This window comes from Rhinopithecus roxellana, chromosome 9 (assembly GCF_007565055.1).
Source record: "Rhinopithecus roxellana isolate Shanxi Qingling chromosome 9, ASM756505v1, whole genome shotgun sequence".
Lineage (NCBI taxonomy): Eukaryota > Metazoa > Chordata > Mammalia > Primates > Cercopithecidae > Rhinopithecus > Rhinopithecus roxellana.
Window position 1 is genome coordinate 141,321,494 of NC_044557.1, and position 21,656 is coordinate 141,343,149.

Genomic DNA, 21,656 nt, shown 5'->3' on the forward strand with positions numbered 1-21,656 from the left:
TACAGACTGCTTTATGTTCCATTGTGGTTGATGTTTTATATGATTTTAAGGTTAAAATTGGCAGCCTTAGGTGTATATGTAAAAATTATTTAGAACCCTATCAACTAAATAAAGCTGAAAAATTATAAATAGTTGTCAGGGAGAAAAACTTGATGTCTGATATTTATTAACATTTTTTCTTTTGTGTTTCTAGTGTGACACAACTCACAGATATGAATGAACAAGAGGAGGTATTACTAGAACAGTTTCTGACTTTGCCTCAACTAAAACAAATTATTACTGACAAAGATGACTTAGTAAAAAGTATTGAGGAACTAGCAAGTATGTTTTCCCTCTCCTCAGCTCACATTTCCTGAAAAAAATCTGATCTTTACCTAGAAGTAATCTAGAGATTTATCTTACAGGAAAAAATCTCCTTTTGGAGCCCAGCTTGGAAGCCAAAAGGCAAACTGTTTTAGATAAGGTGAGTTAGTGATCATTTTGAAGAAATGTATATAATTTAAAAATAGAATAAAACATCCTTTTCATTTTCTCTTTTAGTATGAATTACTTACACAAATGAAGTCTACTTTCGAAAAGAAGATGCAAAGGCAGCATGAACTTAGTGAGGTAAGACTGTTTAGTTTTTTTCCTTTGCCATAGATTTTTTTAATCTTACGTGCATGAGTCATGATCTTATTTTCATTATCATCAGAAACCATTTATGAAGTATCTGACCTTTTAAGACATGGTACCGTTAAACGCAGATGAACAGCTCTCGATGAGGCATCATACATTATTTGTGCTCATGTAAGAGCGTCTTTGTTTCCAAAACAGAAAATTATGACAGGCCCTGACAAATAACTTATTCTGAGTAAGTTATGAAACCATTGCAACCCCTGTAGTGAAACCTAGCAATAACAACAACAAAAACTTTTGACTCACTTGTAAACTTATCTACAAATAACCTTAAATGAAAAGTTTGCAAATTAAAAAGAATAATATATGAAAAATATATAGTATTATCTGCTACAAATAAGTTTTGGTAGAAATCCAGTTATGTGAAAATCAAAAGAATTTTATAAAATTCAACCTATATTTCTGAAAAAAAGGAATCTTTAAAAATGAAAAGGAAACAGAGGACATAATCTTTGTATTATACCAGTAACCTCATAGTTAATATTCTGTTTCCTATAAAATCAGGAACTTTGAGTAAAGTCAGTGAAATAAAACATAAAATAGATATAAACCAACAACAGCAAAAAAGATGGTAAAGGAGAATATAAATTTATAATGATTTCAGATAATATGGTCATTTGTCAGAATAAAGAAATAATAGCTAACATTGAGCAATTAATATGTCTTGCGCTGCATGAAGCTATTTACATATATGGCCTGTTATTACACCAAGTCCTATGAAATAGGTATTGTTACTTTTTCCCATTTTACATTTTACAGATAGGGAAGCAGGCACAGGGAGATTAAATAACTTCCTTGAGGTCATACAAGTAGAAACATTAGTTAGGAGTATAACCTAAGCAGTCCTCCTTCACAGAAAATCTGTGAGACTCAACTGAAGTACTGTTAGATATACATTGGACCTTATAAATGTTGAAGAAGCTTTCATAGTACTCAACATCATTATTTATACAAACTCATAGTAAACTAAAACTAGAAATTTCTTACTTGAAAAAGAATACTAGAAACCAGCAGTAAACATCACACTTAATGCCTAAACATTTCTAGGATCCCATTAATGTTAGGAATAAGAGAGTAATGCCTCATGATCACTGCTGTTTAACATTGCTTGGGAGGTTCTGAGTACTGCAACAAGACCACAAAAAGTGGTATAGTATAAAATAAGAAATGAAACAGTTGTTTACCAAAAATAAACAATCAAAAATTCTAGAGAACTGAGAAACTTTTTCCTGTTTGCTCCAGCAATTACTGCAAAATGAAGTACAGAAAACAACTCATTAAACAAAACTGTAAAGTAGTTAGAAGTGAACCCAATGAAGTAAGTCAGGAAACTTTATTGAATTGGCATTCAATAAAAGAAGAGTTGAGTTTTCTGTTTTCTAAGACTATTTAGAGCAGCATAGAATATATTCATTGAATGAAAGATCGAGTATTAAAAAGATTTCATTCTCCCCAAAATAACTTAGAAATTTAATACAGTTTCGAATCAAAATGCCAAGAGTTTTTTTTTTTTTTTAATCAACAGATTTATTCAAAAGTTCATCTGAAACTTTATTTTTTCAGCTGGGTAAAAGTAGTCAGGAAGAGCTTGAACAAAAAGAAAAATGAACAAAACTCCCTTTCCCAGTGTCAGAATACACTGTAAATCCTCATTATTTAAAACAGTATAGTAATTTTATAGGAAGAGAAAATTATTTCTATGGAACACACTATGCAGTTCAAAAATAGACTTGTGTATGTGAATAATCAGTTGGAAAAAATTGAGGATTCAGTAAATTATAAAATTGGCTATTTAGTATCCATTTAGAAAAAGGCTAGATCGTCATATCATGCAATACACAGAAAGGTATTACAGATAAACTACTTCAGTGGAAACCATAAAATGTCAACTAGCTTCTAGGATTTTTTCTTTAACATTATGGTGGGAAAAGTCTTTCTAAGCATAATAAAACAGATATGAGTATAAAGGAAAAACTCGACATATTTAGCTATACAGATTGAAAATTTGGATATATTAAAAAATCATGAAATAAAAAGTGAAGTTAAAAAAGGTACAGATATTTTTAGCATATACAACAAATACTAATGCCAGTGGTCTATTGCAAAAGGAAAAAAAACAGGAAACTGACAAAAGGAGAAAGATAAATGTCCAATAAAGATTCTGCTTTAACAGTTACTCTGATCCTTAAACATTCATATAAGAATTGCTGGAAGCAATTCTTGAAACACTTAAAAAAGACAAACACACACCAAACACTGATTCCTAGGTTTCTTTCTAGATGTTCTCAGTCAATTTTTGGGGGGATGATGAATCTTCTACACTCTAACATATGGAAACCACTTTCAGTAGACCATTGGTTCTGTGATGGAGGAATCTGTTCTGTTTCATTTCTACTATATACCTAATACCTGGTTCAGTGGTTGGCACATAATAGGTACTCAATAAATATTTAATGAATAAGTAACTGGAAACTTTTGAAAATATGTTGAGCTTTACCATAATTTTTTTTAAAGCCAAATAAAACATCCACGTGAGCCATACTTGTAAAGATAGATAACCAGTTTTGGCGAGGGCAATAAGAAAATGGTGCATTACAGTTCATTTTTGTGTATGATGTGTCACAAAGAGATACTACCCCACATGCATTAGGATGGCCATTATTTTATTTTATTTTTTTCTTACTCTGTCACCCAGGCTGGAGTGCAGTGCCGCAGTTACAGCTCACTGCAGCCTTGACCTCTCAGGCTCAAGCGATCCTCCTAACTCAGCCTCCCAAGTAGCCAAGGCTACAGGTGCGTGCCACCACACCTGGCTAATTTTTGTATTTTTTGTAGAGACAGGGTCTCACTATGTTGCCCAGCCTGGTCATGAACTCCCAGGCTCATATGCCTGCCTCAGCCTCCCACAGTGCTGGCATTATAGGCATGAGCCACCACACCGAGCAGGATGGCTATTATTAAAAATAGTTTTAGTGCCTACATTTAGGTCTGTGATCCATTTGGATCAATTTTTGTATTTAAGTAAGGTAAGGGGCCAACTTTGTTCCTTTGCCTGTTGATACCCAGTTTTTTCCAGCACCATTTGTTGAAAAGACTCCTTTCTCCCTTAACTGGACTGGGCCCCCTTGTTGAAAATCATTTGGCCATTTATGTGAGGGTTTATTTCTGGGTTCTCTATTCTGTTCCATTGTTCTTTATATTTTTATGCCAGTACCACAGTTTTGATTAATGTAAGTTTGTAGTAACTTGAAATCAGGAAATATTAATCATCTTTGTTTAAGATTGTTTTGGCTATTTGGGATCTCTTGAAATTCCATATGAATTCTAGGATGGGTTTTTCTATTTTTGCAAAAAATGCCATTGAGATTTTGATAGGGATTGCATCAAGTCTGTAGGTTGCTTTGATTAGTAATGTCTTCTCAAGAATATTACATCTTTCAACCCATAAACATGGGATGTCTTCCAGTAATTTATGTCTTCAGTTTCTTATAGCAGTATCTTACAGTTTTCTGTGTACCAGTCTTTCACTACTTTAGTGAAATTTAATCCCATCATTTTTGCCTTATTCCATTGAAATGAGTCATCAAGTTCAGCCCACATTCAAGGGTGGGATTATGCAAGGGCAGGAATACCAGGAGGTGAGGTCATTAGTGGAGAGTCTCCTTAGCAGATATCTACCACAGTGATTTAATTTGTAAATCCTTAGGAGAGAACAATGATTTTCTCAGTTTCTCTCATTTAATAGTTTGCAGCCAGTAGCTAAGGACCTAGGTGGGTCATTATAAGATAGTAGATTTTCTCAAAAAGAGGCTATATAGGGCACATAATAAATTGCCTCTCCATACCACTACCTTACTTCCTTTCCCTGTGAGGAGTTCTTGTGAGTATCATAAATTAAAGTAGTGCCTGATTTTCTTTTTCAGAGCTGTAGTGCAAGTGCCCTACAGGCAAGATTGAAAGTAGCTGCACATGAAGCTGAGGAAGAATCTGATAATATTGCAGAAGACTTCTTGGAGGGAAAGATGGAAATAGATGATTTTCTCAGTAGCTTCATGGAAAAGAGAACAGTATGTAATACTCGTCAATTGAGGACAAGTATTGAATAAAGTTTGGTATTTTTATAGGGAGGAGAAGCACTGGGTCTTAGCTATTTCTCTATTATGCTATCATCCCCCTTTTTTTGTACAATATATTATTTACCTGAAAGGAAGGTTTTTATTTCTTGGGTGTGGACTTGGGCAAAAACCAGGTACCTGGAACTTAAAACTTTGAAGGTCTGTCATAGGACTCTGGACAGCCACACACCTTAGCTATTCCCAGGGAACCCCATGGGGGGCAAGTGCCATTGTTCTAAGATGTCCTTTTGATGTGACTTGAGAAGTAAATGAGAGTGAGGGCCTGTACGTGTGGCTATTTCCTGTCTGGTATGTCAGAGGAACAGTCCTGGTGAGAAAGGGGCTCGTCTGAGCAGAAATTGCTAATAAACTTTGTGCTGATCTGGGAAAAAAAATTTTTTTTTGACAGTATAATATCAAATTACTTTAGCATACTCATGAGTGAAAAACATCAGCACATTACTGAAGTGGAGTTTTGAGTGCTGTGAGAGGAACCTGAAAAGCCTCGTGAGAATAATAGCATCATCCTCCTATCACTTTAGACTTGCTTTATCTGAGTATACAAGCAGGTAAATCGAATAGTTGTTTCAGAAATGGTAGTATCTATATCATTGTGTAATACAGCTGGTAAATCTAGTCCAAATAGTTGAAATATAGTCCTTAATGACTTGTTTTACCACTTGTTGAAAGAGAGAATAAGCTATAGGGATTATAAAATAATTTTTAAAAATTGAGAAACAGTTCCTGTTCTGTTCTGATATTTCTGTTGTATTTAAAGAAAAATCCAAAACAGTCTGCTTAATAGTTTGTTGCCTTTTAATACAGTCCAAAATATTTACCTAAGTTGTCTGAAATAATCACATTTTAAAAACTTTATGAAACATCTGTGAGACACACACACACACACAAACACACACACACTCCTGTTAAGGCAGATGGGGTGGATTTTATCATTCCCATTTTTTATGAGGCGAAATTGAAGTTCAGAGATGTTAGTGACTTACTTATGGTTATAGTGTTAGTAAGGAATTGATTTCTGGTCCATTATTCTTTAATGATATATAACTGTGCCTTGAAGCTTGTATCTGTTAATCTTCCTGGTTAACAGCAGAATTTACGTCCATATTTTTAAAACACAGATATTTAAAGTTACATAGTCAGATAATTGATATAAAAGATCAGTGTTTGTTTTACATTCTAGAAGCTTGCAGGAAAAGGCTGTCTCCCAAGCAAGAGGTTTTTTTGATTCTTAAAGTCTTAGCTGTCTTCAACATTAGCTATCTTCAACATTCAATTATTAGATTACTAGCTAATTCAAAATGAATTGGTGTCATGTGGTCCTCTGCCCAGTCTACTGGACTGAGAGAGTGGATTATGAGAAGGGAGCATGAGAGGTTCCCTAAAACAGAGACTGGCGTGCAGGAAACAAAATGACAGGCACTTCTCCTGTCGCATTCAAACTATTATCTGCGCCTTGTAACATTAGTGCTAATGAAATGAATTTGCTCATAATCTGACAATTTTAGCTATTGGATTATTAGCTATCTTCAACATTCAAAATGTAACATAGTGCCAAGAAGTTAAAAGGTTCCTGTCATACTGTAGGAAGTAAAGTAATAGGCATATCTTTGTAAAAGTGACTGGTATTTTTAAAAATTTATTTTCTAGATTTGCCACTGTAGAAGAGCCAAGGAAGAGAAACTTCAGCAGGCAATAGCAATGCACAGCCAATTTCATGCTCCACTATAGGTAAATTGTATTTCAGGTTTGAGTTTCAAGGTTATTGCATCAGTATTCTTTAAATAGACATGTTGTTAATGGTGCCTGTTCATCAGCCTTAAGCATAATGCTCTCATTATAGCTATTGTGCTATGTAACATAGAATGCTTTGTATTATATAATAAGCATAATATAAACATGTAACTAGTAGAAATCTTTTGGATATTTTCTATGATCTTGGCATGAATGAAATTTTTTTAACATTACCTTCTAATATAGAATTGTAAGTTATAGTTAGTTCCTTTCTCTCGCCTGGTGTGTAGAGTATACCTTATCACGTGGCTAACATTTCTCAAAAGGCTCCTTTGTCATTTCTTCCTTTAAAGTGAACTTCCAGCCAGTCTCTTTTTCCATCCCACACCATGATTACTCTAATAATTTGCCCGTCCCCATGACTTGAGGGTTCTCTTCCTATGCAGCACTGACAGAATGATCTTCCTAAAATACCACTTTTATGATAAAATTGGCTCTACTCCAGAACCTGTAATGAATCCCTAGTAATGACAGTATCCATGGCAAATTCCTCTGGTTTTAAGATTTCCATAATCTTGCATATATTTCAGATCATCCATTTTAACTCTGCATTTTCCCCTTACATTGCATTGTCTTACGTGGCACATTCTTCTTCTACCGCAGTATCTTTGGTTGTGCTCTTACCTGATGTCAAGATGCCTTTCCTTTTCCTCTGCATCTGTTTTGTTTTAGGAATGATTTGTTTGCAAGAACAGTTCCCACCCCAACAAACTTAAGTAAAAGCTTATGTTATTGGATAAGACAAGGATTTATTATAGGGTAAAAATGAAGGAAAGTACAGTCACCTGAGAGTGAAAACAGCCACTCAGTGATCAAAACAGCTCTTCTCACACCTTTTTTGAGACTGCTTGTTTGCTTGTTTCTTATTTCTCCATCTCTGTTCTTTTTAAAAATTTTTTCTGGCGGGCGCGGTGGCTCACGCCTGTAATCCCAGCACTTTGGGAGGCCGAGGCGGGTGGATCACGAGGTCAGGAGATTGACACCATCCTGGCTAACACGGTGAAACCCCGTCTCTACTAAAAATACAAAAAAATATTAGCCAGGCATGGTGGCGGGCACCTGTCGTCCCAGCTACTTGGGAGGCTGAGGCAGGAGAATGGCATGAACCTGGGAGGCAGAGCTTGCAGTGAGCTGAGATCGCACCACTGCACTCCACCCTGGGCAAGAGAGCGACACTCCGTCTCAAAAAAAAGATTTTTTTTCTTACTTGTCCTTCACCCATTCCTAATTATATCATCTGACAGTTCAGGCAGTGAATGGAGATAAACAAGAGTCCCTGGAGTTCCAGAACATTCCCTGGGAAAGTAACTGAACCAGTATCGGCAAGCTGTCCATCCTAGTGTAGTCAGTTTGGCCTGGCAACTGGTATCCTATGGTCCTCTGCCCAGTCGACTGGGCTGAGGGAGTGGATTATGAGAAGGGGGCATGAGAGGTTCCCTAAAACAAGGACTGGGGTATAGAAAAAGAAATGACAGGCATTTCTTATGTCCAGTTAAACTACTTCTGCTCCTTGTAACATTAGTGCTCACAATGAGTTGTTTTATGTGTTACTTTCCAAATCATACTATAAATTCCTTAAGGGTAGGGGCTGATTTTTGATACCAACTTTGCATATCTGCCCGCTTAGGAAGTAGACACAGAGTAGTTGCTCATTTATATGAACATACTAGAATCCATTCCTTACCTCTATTCCCTCATAGTCAAGTTATTTTATAGGCAAATCTTTTTTATTATTATTATGCTTTAAGTTCTGGGATACATGTGCAGAACGTACAGGTTTGTTACATAGCCGTGGTGATTTGCTGCACCCATCAACCTGTCATCTACATTAGGTATTTCTTCTAATGCTATTCCTCTCCTTGTCCCTGACTCCCCGACAGGCCCCAGTATGTGATGTTCCCCTCCCTGTGCCCATATGTTCTCATTGTTCAACTCCCACTTATGAGTGAGAACACGCGTTATTTTGTTTTCTGTTGCTGTGTTACTTTCCCACGAATTGTGGTTTCCAGCCTCGTCTATGTCCCTGCAAAGGACATGAACTCATTCTTTTTTATGGCTGCATAGTATTCCATGGTGTATATGTGCCATATTTTCTTTATTCATTCTATCATTGACAGGCATTTGGATTGGTGCCAAGTCTTTGCTATTGTGCATAGTGCTGCAATAAAGATAACGTGTGCATGTGCCTTTATAATAGAATGATTTATAATACTTTGAGTATATACCCAGTAATGGGATCTGGGTCAAATGGGATTTCTAGTTCTAGATTCTTGAGGAATTGCCACACTGTCTTCCACAATGGTTGAACTAATTTACACTCCCACCAACGGTGTAAAGGTGTTCCTATTTCTCCACATTGTCTCTAGCATCTGTTGTTTCCTGACTTTAATAATTGCCATTCTAACTGGCATGAGATGGTATCTGATTGTGGTTTTGATTTGCATGTCTCTAGTGACCAGTGATGATGAGCTTTTTTTCATGTTGGTTGGCCGCATAAATGTCTTCTTTTGAAAGTGTTCATATCCTTTGCCCACTTTTTGATGGGGTTGTGTTTTTCTTGTAAATTTAAGTTCCTTATAGATTCTGGATATTAACCCTTTGTCAGATGGATAGATTCCAAAAATCTTCCCATTCTGTAGGTGGCCTGTTCAATCTGATGATAGTTTATTTGCTGTGCAGAATGTCTTTAGTTTAATTAGATCCCATTTGTCCATTTTGGCTTTTGTTGCCATTGCTTTTGGTGTTTTAGACATGAAGTCTTTGTCCATGCCTATGTCCTGAATGGTGTTGCCTAGGTTTTTTTCTAGGGTTTTTAAGGTTTTAGGTCTTAACGTTTAAATCTTTAATCCATCTTGAGTTAATTTTTGTATAAGGTTAGGTAGGGGTCCATTTTTAGTTTTCTGCATACAGCTAGACAGTTTACCCAACACCATTTATTAAATAGGGAATCGTTTCCCCATTGCTTTTGTCAGATTTGTCAAAGATCAGATGGTTGTAGATGTGTGGTGTTATTTCTGAGACCTCTGTTCTGTTCCATTGGTCTGTATGTCTGTTTTGGTACCAGTACCATACTGTTTTAGTTACTGTAGCCTTGTCGTATAGTTTGAAGTCAGGTAGTGCGATGCCTGCCACCAGCTTTGTTCTTTTTGCTTAGGATTGTCTTGGCTATATGGGCTGTTTTTTGTTTCCATATGAAATTTAAAGTATTTTTTCTAATTCTGTGACGAAAGTCAATGGTAGCTGGATGGGAACAGCATAGAATCTATAAATTACTTTGGTCAATATGGCCGTTATCACAATATTGTTTTTTCCTATCCATAAGCATGGAATGTTTTTCCATTTGTTTGTGTCCTCTCTTATTTCCCTGAGCAGTTGGTTTGTAGTTCTCCTTGAAGAGGTCCTTCACATCCCTTGTAAGTTGGATTCCTAGGTATTTTATTCTCTTTGCAGCAATTATGAATGGGAGTTGACTCATGATATGGTTCTCTGTTTGTCTGTTATTGGTGTATAGGAATGCTTGTGATTTTTGCACACTGATTTTGTATCGTGAGAGTGCTGAAGTTGCTTATCAGCTTAAGGAGATTTGGGGCTGAGACAGTGGGGTTTCCTAAATATACAATCAGGTCATCTGCAAACAGAGAAAATTTGACTTCCTGTCTTCCTATTTGAATACCTTTATTTCTTTTTCTTGCCTGATTGCACTGGCCAGAACTTCCAATACTGTGTTGAATAGGAGTTGTCTTGTGCCAGTTTTCAAAGGGAATGCTTCCGGCTTTTGCCCATTCTGTATGATACTGGCTGTGGGTTTGTCATAAATAGCTCTTATTATTTTGAGATACTTTCCGTCAGTACCTAGTTTATTGAGTGTTTTTAGCATGAAGGGGTGTTGAGTTTCATCAAAGGCCTTTTCTGCATCTATTGAGATAATCGTGGTTTTTGTCATTGGTTCTGTTTATGTGATGATTACATATATCGATTTGCATATGTTGAACCAGCCTTGCATCCCAGGAATGAAGCCAACTTGTCATGGATAAGCTTTTTAATGTGCTGCTGGATTTGGTTTGCCAGTATGTTAATGAGGATTTTTGCATCGATGTTCATCAGGGATATTGGACTGAAATTTTCATTTTTTGTTGTGTCTCTGCCAGGTTTTGGTATCAGGATGATGCTGGCCTTATAAAATGAGTTAGAGAGGAGTCCCTCTTTTTCTGTTGTTTGGAATAGTTTCAGAAGTAATGGTACCAGCTCCTCTTTGTCCCTCTGGTAGAATGTGGCTATGAATCGGTCTGGTACTGGGCTTTTTTTTGTTGTTGGTTGGCTATTACTGCCTCAATTTCAGAACTTATTACTGGTCTGTTCAGGGATTTGACTTCTTCCTGGTTGGGAGGATGTATGTGTCCAAGAATTTATCCATTTCTTCTAGATTTTCTAGTTTGTTTGCGTAGAGGTGTTTATAGTATTCTCTGATGGTAGTTTGTATTTCTGTGGGATCAGTGGTGATTTTTTTTTTTTTTTTTTTTTTTTTGAGATGGACTCTCACTCTGTTGCCCAGGCTGTACTTCAGTGGCATGATCTCGGTTCACTGTAGCCTCTGCTTCCCGGTTTTAAGCAGTTCTCTGCCTCAGCCTCCCAAGTAGCTGGGATTACAGGCATGCGCCACTGCACCCAGCTAATTTTTGTATTTTTCGTAGAGATGGGGTTTCACCATGTTGGCCAGGCTAGTCTTGAACTCCCGACCTCAGGTAATTTACCCACTTCAGCCTCCCAAAGTGCTGGGATTAGAGGTGTGACCCACCATGCCTGTACAATCTCTTCTTTATCATTTTGTATTGTATCTATTTGATTCTTCTCTCTTTTCTTCTTTATTAGTCTGGCTAGCAGTCTATCTATTTTGCTAATCTTTTCAAAACAGCTCCTGGATTCATTTTTTGAAGGGTTTTTCATGTCTCTGTCTCCTTAAGTTCTGCTCTGATCGTGGTTATTTCTTGCCTTCTGCTAGCTTTTGAATTTGTTTGCTCCTGCTTCTCTAGTTCAATTGTGATGTTAGAGTGTTGATTTTAGATCTTTCCTGCTTCTCCTGTGGGCATTTAGTGCTATAAATGTACCTCTAAACACAGCTTTAGCTCTGTTCCAGAGATTCTGGTACATTGTGTCTTTGTTCTTGTTGGTTTTAAAAAACTTACTTATTTCTGTCCTAATTTCGTTATTTACCAAGTAGTCATTGAGGAGCAGGTTGTTCAGTTTCCATGTAGTTGTGTGGTTTTGAGTGAGTTTCTGAATCCTGAATTCTAATTTGATTGCACTGTCGTCTGGGAGACTTCCGATTTCCATTCTGTTGCATTTGCTGAGGGGTGTTGTACTTCCAATTATGTGGTCAATTTTAGAATAAGTGCTATGTCGTGCCGAGAAGAATGTATATTCTGTTGATTTTGGGTGGATAGTTTTGTAGATGTCTGTTAGGTCCGTTTGGTCCAGAGCTGAAGCAGAGTTCAAGTTCTGAATATCTTTGTTAATTTTCTGTCTCATTGATCTAATATAGACAGTGGGGTGTTTAAAGTCTCCCACTATTGTGTGGGAGTCTAAGTCTCTTTGAGGTCTCTAAGAACTTGCTTTATGAATCTGGGTGCTCCTGTATTGGGTACGTATAAGGATAGTTAGCTCTTCTTGTTGCATTGATCCCTTTACCATTATGTAATGCCCTTCTTTGTCTTTTTTTATTTTTCTTGGTTTAACGATCAGAGACCAGGATTGCAACCCTGCTTTTTTTTACTTTCCATTTGCTTGGTAAATCTTCCTCCATCCCTTTACTTTGAGCCTATGTGTGTCTTTGCACATGAAATGGGTCTCCTGAATACAGCATACTGATGGGTCTTGACTCTGTATCCAATTTGCCAGTCTGTGCCTTTTACTTGGGGCATTTAGCCCATTTCAGGTTAATATTGTTACGTGTGAATTTGATCCTGTCATTATGATGCTAGCTGGTTATTCTGCCCATTAGTTGACGCAGTTTCTTCATAGTGTCGATGGTCTTTACATTTTGGTTTGTTTTTGCAGTGGCTGGTCCCGGTTGTTCTTTTCCATAGTAATGCTTCCTTCAGGAGGTCTTGTAAGGCAAGCCTGGTGGTGACAAAATCCCTCGGCATTTGCTTGTCTGTAAAGGATTTTATTTCTCCTTCACTTATTAAGCTTAGTTTGGTTGGATATGAAATTCTGGGTTGAAAATTCTTTTCTTTAAGAATGTTGAATACTGGCCCCCACTCTTTTCTGGCTTGTAGGGTTTCTGCAGAGAGATCCGCTGTTAGTCTGATGGGCTTCCCTTTGTGGGTAACCCAACCTTTCTCTCTGGCTGCCCTTAACATGTTTTCCTTCATTTCAACCTTGGTGAATCTGACAATTATGTGTCTTGGGTTTGCTCTTCTCAAGGAGTATCTTTGTGCTGTTACCTGTATTTCCTGAATTTGAATATTGGGCCATCTTGCTAGGTTGAGGAAGTTCTCCTGGATATCCTGAAGTGTGTTTTCCAACTTGGTTCCAGTCTCTCTGTCACTTTCAGGTACACCAATCAAACATAGGTTTTGTCTTTTCACATAGTCCCATGTTTCTTGGAGGCTTTGTTCATTCCTTTTCATTCTTTTTTCTCTAATCTTGTCTTCACGCTTTTTTTCATAAAGTTGATCTTCAGTCTCTGATATCCTTTCTTCCACTTGATTGATTTGGCTGTTGATACTGTGTATGCTTCATGAAGTTCTTGTGATGTGTTTTTCAGCTCCATCAGGTAGGTCGTTTATGTCCTTCTCTAAACTGGTTATTCTAGTTAGCAGCTCCTCTAACCTTTTATAGGTTCTTAGCTTCCTTGCATTGGGTTAGAACATGCTCCTTTAGCTCTGAGGAGTTTGTTATTATCCACCTTCTGAAGCCTACTTCTGTCAGTTCATCAAACTCATTCTCAGTCCAGTTTTGTTCCCTTGCTGGCGAGGAGTTGTGATCCTTTGGAGAAGAAGAGGCATTCTGGTTTTTTGAATTGTCAGCCTTTTTGCGCTGGTTTTTCCTCATATTCATGGATTTATCTACCTTTGGTCTTTGCTGTTGATGACCTTCGGATGGAATTTTTGCGTGGTCATCCTTTTTGTTGATGTTGATGCTATTGCTTTCTTTTTGTTAGTTTTCTAACAGGCCCCTCTTCTGCAGGTCTGCTGGAGTTTGCTGGGGGTTTACTCCAGATCCCGTTTGCCTGGGTATCACCAGTGGAGGCTGCAGAAAAGCAAAGATTGCTGCCTGCTCCTTCCTCTGGAAGCTTTGTTCCAGAGGGTCACCTGCAAAGTGCCAGCCAGAGCTCTTCTGTATGAGGTGTCTGTGGACCCCTGCTGGGAGGTGTCTCCCCATCAGGAGGCACAGTGGACAGGGACCCACTTGAGGAGGCAGTCTGTCCCTTAGCAGAGCTAGAACTCGGTGCTGGGTGATCCGCTGCTCTCTTCAGAGCCAGCAGGCAGGAACGTTTGAGTGTGCAGAAGCTGTGCCCACAGCCGACCCTTCCCCCAGGTGCTCTGTTGCAGGGAGATGGGAGTTTTATCTATAAGCCCCTGACTGGGGCTTCTGCCTTTCTTTCAGAGATGCCCTGTCCAGAGAGGAGGACTCTAGAGAGGCATTCTGGCTACAGTGACTTTGTGGAGCTGAGGTGGGCTCTACCAGTCCGAACTTCCGAGAGGCTTTGTTTACACTGTGAGGGGAAAACGGACTACTCAGACCTCAGTAATGGCAGATGCCCCTTCCCCCACCAAGCTCGAATGTCCCAGGTCAACTTCAGACTGCTATGCTGGCAGTGAAAATTTCAAGCCAGTGGATCTTAGCTTGCTAGACTCCATGGGAGTGGGATCTGCTGAGCAAGACCATTTGGCTCCCTGGCGTCAGCCCCTTTCCGGGGGAGTGAAAGGTTCTGTCTGGCTGGCGTTCCAGGCACCACGGGGGTACGAAAAAAAATTCCTGCAGCTAGCTCAGTGTCTGGCCAAACGGCCACCTAGTTTTGTGGTTGAAACCCAGGGCCCTGGTGGTGTAGGCACCTGAGGGAATCTCCTGGTCTGCGGGTTGCAAAGACCATGGGAAAAGTGTAGTATCTGGGCTGGATAGCGCAATCCCTCACTGCATGGTCCCTCAAGGCTTCCCTTGGCTAGGGGAGGGAGTTCCCTAACTCCATGCGCTTACCAGGTGAGGCAACGCCCCACCCTGCTTCTGCTCACCCTGTGTAGGCTACACCCGCTGTCTAACCAGTCCCAATGAGATGAACCAGGTACCTTAGTTGAAAATGCAGAAATCACCTGCCTTCTGTGTTGGTCTCCCTGGGAGCTGCAGACTGGAGCTGTTCCTATTCGGCCATCTTGCCTGGGAGCCACTATGGGCAAATCTTAATTGGAAGATAATGTAAAGAGATACATATTTATCTTCTTAAATCTTAAGGCTTTTTTTTATTGTTTTCTTTCTAGATTTTCCTGGAAACACGAACTGCCAAGAGAGGAATGGGACACAAAACTAAACACCATAAATTATGGTTTGCAAACTGGCATTTCATCAGTGGCTAAATTCACAGATATCCTATATAGATTGTATACAGAACTGAGACTGATTTTGTACAGATTAGAATGATTGCTATGATCTTTACTTTAAGAAGTTTTTCTGCACTATTTGCACTGAAATATTTATTGTTGATAAACCCTATCATATTTAAGTTCCACTGCTGTTCCACTTACCTTGCTTAAATGCCTATGCATGTAATTTTAGCTAGTTTTTAATATTTTATAAAACTTCATTTAAATTTGTATTTTTAACTTGAAGCTCCATTTCTTTATCAAGAGTGGTATGTAGATTTTTTTCCTCTTAACCTTTTTTGAAAAACTATTTTCAACTGTGAGGGAACCCTTATTTTTCTTTCTTTCTGGATAAAACTTTCAAAAGCAATTTAAGATATTCATAGTATTAGGAAACACTAAACCTGCCTATGTGCCATCTCACAAAAGAAACTTTTAATACCTACAATAAATCAAAAGAATAAACCAGCTGTTCTTAAATATTGTTTCATTTTTAAAACTAAAGATGCATTTAAGAAGCAATACAAGTAAATATTTTATCTAATAGAAAAAAAAAGTTGCCTTTCATTTAAACCAGTCCAACACAAACTCTCATGCTAATTTTTTAAAAAATAAGTATCTGGTAGGTTTGTGGCTGGATAGGTTTCCTAAATTCCTAATGTTAATAAACAGTAAATCTATACACAAAAAAGTCAATGAACTTATCTGACCTTTACTGTGAGTTAGCTTTTCCTAAGAGAAAAGCTATAGTAATAAATAAAATTTAATTTTTAGGCAGTCCTGATTTTTAATGAATTTGAGTGTTCTTGTGTACTGTGTTCAGCAATTTGCTTCTATACCGTGTCACAAAATTAACGTATTTCTTGAGTAGTCCTAAAAACTCATAAAGGAAAATGCCATGAACTGTGTAGCTGAGGCTTGCTAAGGTACCATCTAAATTACACAACAGACTAATGCATAATTTCGCTTAAATGTCATCCCGGTATGATTGTCTTCCCAACACCAGCATACAATATAGATTTTCTTTTTTATATTTTTTAGTTCTTCCTGTACATGTTTTTGGCAATAAAGTTATAGGAAAAACAAAATTATTTTGTTGGAATTAAAACATGCTTAATATTTAGTCTGTTTGTGGAGGAGAAGTATTCACGTGGACTAAGATATAATGTTGGATACAGAAAATAACTTTCCTTGTCTCCCTGGCACTGTGCTAAGGGCATGCTGTTAAATCTTCAAAATGACCAGATGAGGAAGGAATAATTATTACTCCTGATTTATAGATAACTGAAGTAAAAGTTTCAAATTTATGATAGTCTTTTGGGTATTCAGAAACCTTTCCTTACTGTACTGGCCACCAGAGCTTAATTTTCCCAGCAGTTACAGCAATGGAAGATATAACGGTCTCAATCTTTTGCCAACAATCGGGTTCCTAGAAATCAGGTGTATTGCATAACAAGGGAGGAGCATACCACAGCCCTTCATTTGATTAATTCATTTGATCTATTTTATTAAGTACCTACTAAGAATAAGGCATTGTGGAAATACTCTACAAAGATAAACATTGCTTAGATGCTTATCTGCTTTCCTGTTCACCAAAAACAAACAAAAAACCCGAAACATTTTCTTACGGAGTAAATATCTTCTACATAATCACATGAGTAGTTCATCTCTGTGTTTTTTTTTAAATTGAACTATTATTCCAGTTTCATTCTATACCAGTTAACATAGCTTAGGTTCTCCTTCAAAATTCATTCATTAGATAACCTTGTTACAACCCAGTCATTAAACAGAGGAGTTAGATCACAATTATCTGCATTTAACAAATAGATAAATCAGTTCACATAAAGGTTATATATGTCACCCAGGATGAAAAGAATCTGCATTTGAATATGCCCGTGTGAATGTGGGTTCTGTTTTTGCAACAGATTAAGTGACCATTTTTTCTAATTTTATGGCTATATATTTTTTCTTATGAATTGGCCACATTGGAGAAGCAGTGCCACGGGAAAAATGAGATGGAAATCAGAATTAGAGAGGAATACTTAGGAGTTATTAATCAGTGTAGGAATTTGTCATAGGAAGAAATTTAAAGGTTAATATCTCAAAATAGAAGAAAATTCTAAATCAGTGAGATATAAACTAAAGAGACCCACTTCAAAGTTGAAAGAAATTTCTAGGCATAAATTGAGACTAGGAAATTTATATCAGAATAGAGGGTGCATGACACATATATATGCTTAAATTGAAGGACAGCTCAGATTCATTTTTAGAAGAAAGTAAACTAATGTGCTCTTAAATAATAAAAATTTATTCTATGGTTTCTGTCTCGATCGTCACCTTCCATTCTATAGAAAGTTCAGTTACTGATTTGCTGGGTCATGGTCAAAATTCTTACTCATTTAACATCAAATTTAAAAAATACTTGCGTTCTAAATATTACTAATTGGGAAGTAATATGCCTCAAATCAACTTTATACTGGATTATTCCCTATGCTTTAAACCACTGCTCTCAATATAACACTTCCTGATAAATGTTTGATTATTCGATATTTTAGTCTCGTTGGGTTAGCCATGCTCTTTGAAGAATCTGTGAAAGTAAAGTTTTAATAAGCAATAAATGCAACATTTTATATAAATCTCAGTGCTAGGTTAACTTCTAATAAGTAGACAAACATGTTACATAAATTATAATGTCTTGTAAAAAAGTTGAGGGGACTAAAAGTTTATGACTCTGATGTAGAAGATGTCATATTAAAAAACTGCATTTTAAAACATCAAATATTTATACTATTTGCTTTTCAAATAAATGCATAGTGCTGTTTGGCATAGATACTCTGTCATTTTTAAAAAATTTTTTTATTGTTTTTATAGACATACATTGCCACATGGAAGAAATTAAAGCTGCATCCTCAATATTAGGCAACAGAGTTTCTAAGAGTGGACAGCTCCAGGAAGGTTGTGAAGTGAGTTATGTTATAAAAATGTGAAAGCCATTACCACTATATCCTAAGTTTCCTTTTAGCAAGGTATTCCCTACTACATACAGTATATTGCAGAAAATGAATAAACATTCCTTGTACTTAATTTGGGAACTGCTCAGCAGAGAATGCCCAAATTTTATATTCTAAAAGAATTCCACTTGCTTTATTTTTTTACATTAACAGTACTTTTATATCACAGTTCTCTAATATATTCTATTTTTAAATATGATGAACACAATTACATTTTTTCATTTATATATATTGCAGCACTCCCTCCAAATCTTTCATACTAGAGAGATTAGCAGTGTTGCTTTCTTGCCCTCTTTACTTTGTCGTCATTTCAGCGAAATGTAATATTCTTCCATAAAAAAAATTCACATACTCAAAATATTAATGTAAATTGTAAAGTTTAAATTAATCCTTTACATTCTAGAATGTACTAATATATTAAAACCATGCAGTGTGAATACCATTTATTTCTGTCCAAACATGGCCACTTTTCCCCACGAAGTTTCATTTAGGTCGCCTAGTGAAGTGTTTTTTTACTCATAGGACAGAGGAGGAACTCTCCCTCAAATGTGCAGTTTTACAAAAAAAAAAAATTCTTTTCAGAACTTTCAGCAGTCAGTGGTCATGAGATGTTACTAATGTTAATTAAACCATGTTAGCGAGTTACGTAATTTCTAAAATAATAGATTACAAAACCTATTCCCTTCATTAAACAGACATGACAACCCAATTCTCTGGTTCTTTGAAACTGGATTTTCCCTCACATATGTTTTATCCTACTAACTTTATAATGTTATACTTTGAGATCAGGCTGGTGGCTGGCCCACACTGTTGGTAGTGTAGTCTCTACAATAGTAATAAAAGGTTATTATGAGAAAGCTAATACTTAAATTCATATACAAGACCAAGAGAATGAATGCTGCTTCTACCTTGTTAGCTATTAAATTAGTGTTAGAGAAAAAGTGAGATACAAGGTTTAACATTTTTAAATAATGAGGAGAAACAGACTATAGATCTCAGAGAAAGGCAACACAATTATTCTAACAATTCAAAATATATGATGTCAGGAAAAGTTAAAGTGATGATTATTCCTGAAAGATAAGCAATTAAAAGCTCCTTAGGAATATATCTATTAACCGAAAAGGGTCCATCTCAACAATGTGCCTGTTTTTAGAAATACGTGTAAGAGGGTCAGAAAGGAAGATAACGTCAGATGCTTTAGAAAACACAAAATATGCATCTGGAAGTGAATCATAAGATTGATGATGATCACAGATGTGAGGGAAAGGAGTGGAGGCTTTTTGAGAGATGCATGCTATGACAAGGAAGATATATACTGATCACTTCAGGTAATGACAGAAGTAATTGCTCTGCAGTGAATAAAATTTTCATAGTCTAGGATGAGCTTCAAAATGGTGAATAATTTTCCTTATATTTGATAAATAAAATGACTACATCTTCTTCAGTATCTAAGAAATCAAGAACTGGGCACTTTTTTCCCTTTTCATGGCTGCATTAAAATAGTTCTCAATGACATGTACCATTTGTTGTTTTTATGATAAACTACCTTGTTCCCTTCTTTTTGGAAGTGTTGCTTGTGTGTCCTTTACTTTGGGACTCCAAAGGGAAACTTCAGGCAGTGAGAAACACGGCTTCATCAGAATCGCGGTCCTTGCCACTGTCTTCACTTGGTGCATGCTCACCACCACTTGGAGACCGACAGCTCAAGTCCTCCACCCCGGACTCTTGGTCACTGTTGGCTGACAGATCTGGATCTGAACTTTTCAAATTGTCTTGGGTTAGAATCAGAGCAGAATCTTCATCGCCTTGTGAAGGGCTCCGGGATGGAAATGATTTCATATTCCCACTGTAATCCTGGGGAGTGTTGGCTATGCTGTTGTCTGAGGTAGAAAACCCTGAGTGCTTGCTGGGCTCACTTTGCTTACTCTTCACCTTAGTGCAATTTAACTGGACCTTTTGAATTTTTTCCAGCCTCTAAGAAAGAAATAACAATTTCAGGGGAAAAAATCATGAATAATTTATCTTTTTCTATATATGCATGCCTTTAGCATTTGTTACCTCCCAAGTGGGTATAATGTTAAGAACATGGGACTCAGAGGGATGTGAGTTCAAACCTGGGCTTTATGACCTTGGACAAAACCTGTGGGGCCTGCTTTCTTTATCTCTAATGTAAGGATAATACCTGCCTTGACATAGGTTTTCTATAATCTTAAACAATATAGCACAGTTGAAGCACCCAGTGAGCCCTAGTCTCCCTCCTTTCTATACCTACATGGTTTCACATGGTGATTCTCATCCCATGAACTCAAAAAACATTTTTTAGAAATCAAGAATGAAGTGTTTATCATGTGACTTTTACACTGAGATACAATTCACTTACCATGGAACTCACCCTTTTAAAGTATACAGTTCAGTGGTTTTTAGTTATATTCACAAGGTTGTGCAACGAGCACTAGTAATTGTAAAATACTGTCATCACCTACCCTGCCAGAAGAAAACCCCATACTCATTAGCAGTCATTCCCCATTCCTATCTCCCCACAGCCCCTGGCTACTACTAATCAACTTTCTATCTCTATGGATTTGCCTACTTTAGATGTTTTATATAAATTGAATGGAATCATACAATATGTGGCTTTTTGTATCTGGCTTCTTTCACTTAGCCTATGTTCTCAGAGTTCACTCATGGTATAGCATATATCAGTACTTCATTCCTTTTTCTGGCTGAAGAGTATTCCATTATATACCACATTTTGTTTTTCCATTCATGTCACAAACACCTGGGTTCAGAGTACATTTCACCAGATTGCGTGTTTTGAAGTTAGCAGAGGAGGTGTTATAAGATCAAGTATTATGTAGTCATTCAAAAAGCATTCATTTCAGTTATGTGCAAAAGTGCTGTGCTGGGCAGTGTGAGGAAGAGAGATAAATACAGACTCAGCCCTAAGAAACATGGAGTAGTGAAGCAGAAAAAGGCAGAGTTCATGCAATGTTAAGAATTTCAGAAAGGCAAAAGTTCTTGAAGAGGGATGGCGTGGTGAAGTTAGAAGGAAGAGAACAGAGTAAGTTTCAGGGAGGAAGGAACATTTTAACAGGACTGTGAAAGATTTAAACTTGGACATTCTGCTGATGGCTAGTAAGCATTCCTGGCAGGAGGAGGGACAGGGGGAGGAAAAAACACAAACGTAGGAAAGTCTAAATTGTATATAAGCAGCAGAAACTGTTAAATGTTAGTATGGAAAATAAAGTTGAAAAGAGAAAATCTCAAATGCTAGACTAAGGAATTTTGACTTTGTAATAATGAAGAGCCAGTTTTAAAGAGCCAGACTGCTGGAATAGACTAACAGAATCCTAAGATTTTCATAAACTACAGTAGTACCACTGGAAACAAAGTTATTCAATTAGGAAAAGCATTTTATTATAACCTCCCTGTCCAAGTACAGGGAAGTTATTAGAAGCCAA

General features: G+C 37.0%; 2 protein-coding genes across 6 annotated transcripts in view; one reads left to right on the forward strand and one right to left on the reverse strand.

The window, feature by feature from the left end:
• Positions 1-21,656, forward strand: part of VPS37A (VPS37A subunit of ESCRT-I) — an 85,356-nt gene that overhangs the window by 33,569 nt on the left and 30,131 nt on the right. For 2 of the 5 annotated variants that reach the window (XM_010374470.2, XM_030937283.1), the window contains 6 exons: positions 194-321; positions 405-463; positions 541-609; positions 4,602-4,745; positions 6,462-6,542; positions 15,083-18,010. In XM_010374470.2, coding sequence (XP_010372772.1) covers positions 194-321; positions 405-463; positions 541-609; positions 4,602-4,745; positions 6,462-6,542 — 481 coding nt within the window. In that variant the 3' untranslated portion in view covers positions 15,083-18,010. Of the gene's footprint in view, positions 1-193; positions 322-404; positions 464-540; positions 610-4,601; positions 5,363-6,461; positions 6,543-14,213; positions 14,281-15,082; positions 18,011-21,656 lie in introns of those variants that run through there. The other 3 variants (XR_004059216.1, XR_004059217.1, XM_030937282.1) reach the window with 3 other exon arrangements.
• The window catches only part of MTMR7 (myotubularin related protein 7), a 112,700-nt gene continuing 109,068 nt past the window's right edge, over positions 18,025-21,656 (reverse strand). Inside the window, exon 14 of the mRNA XM_010374474.2 lies at positions 18,025-20,169. Coding sequence (XP_010372776.1) covers positions 19,807-20,169 — 363 coding nt within the window. The 3' untranslated portion in view covers positions 18,025-19,806. The remainder of the gene's footprint in view (positions 20,170-21,656) is intronic.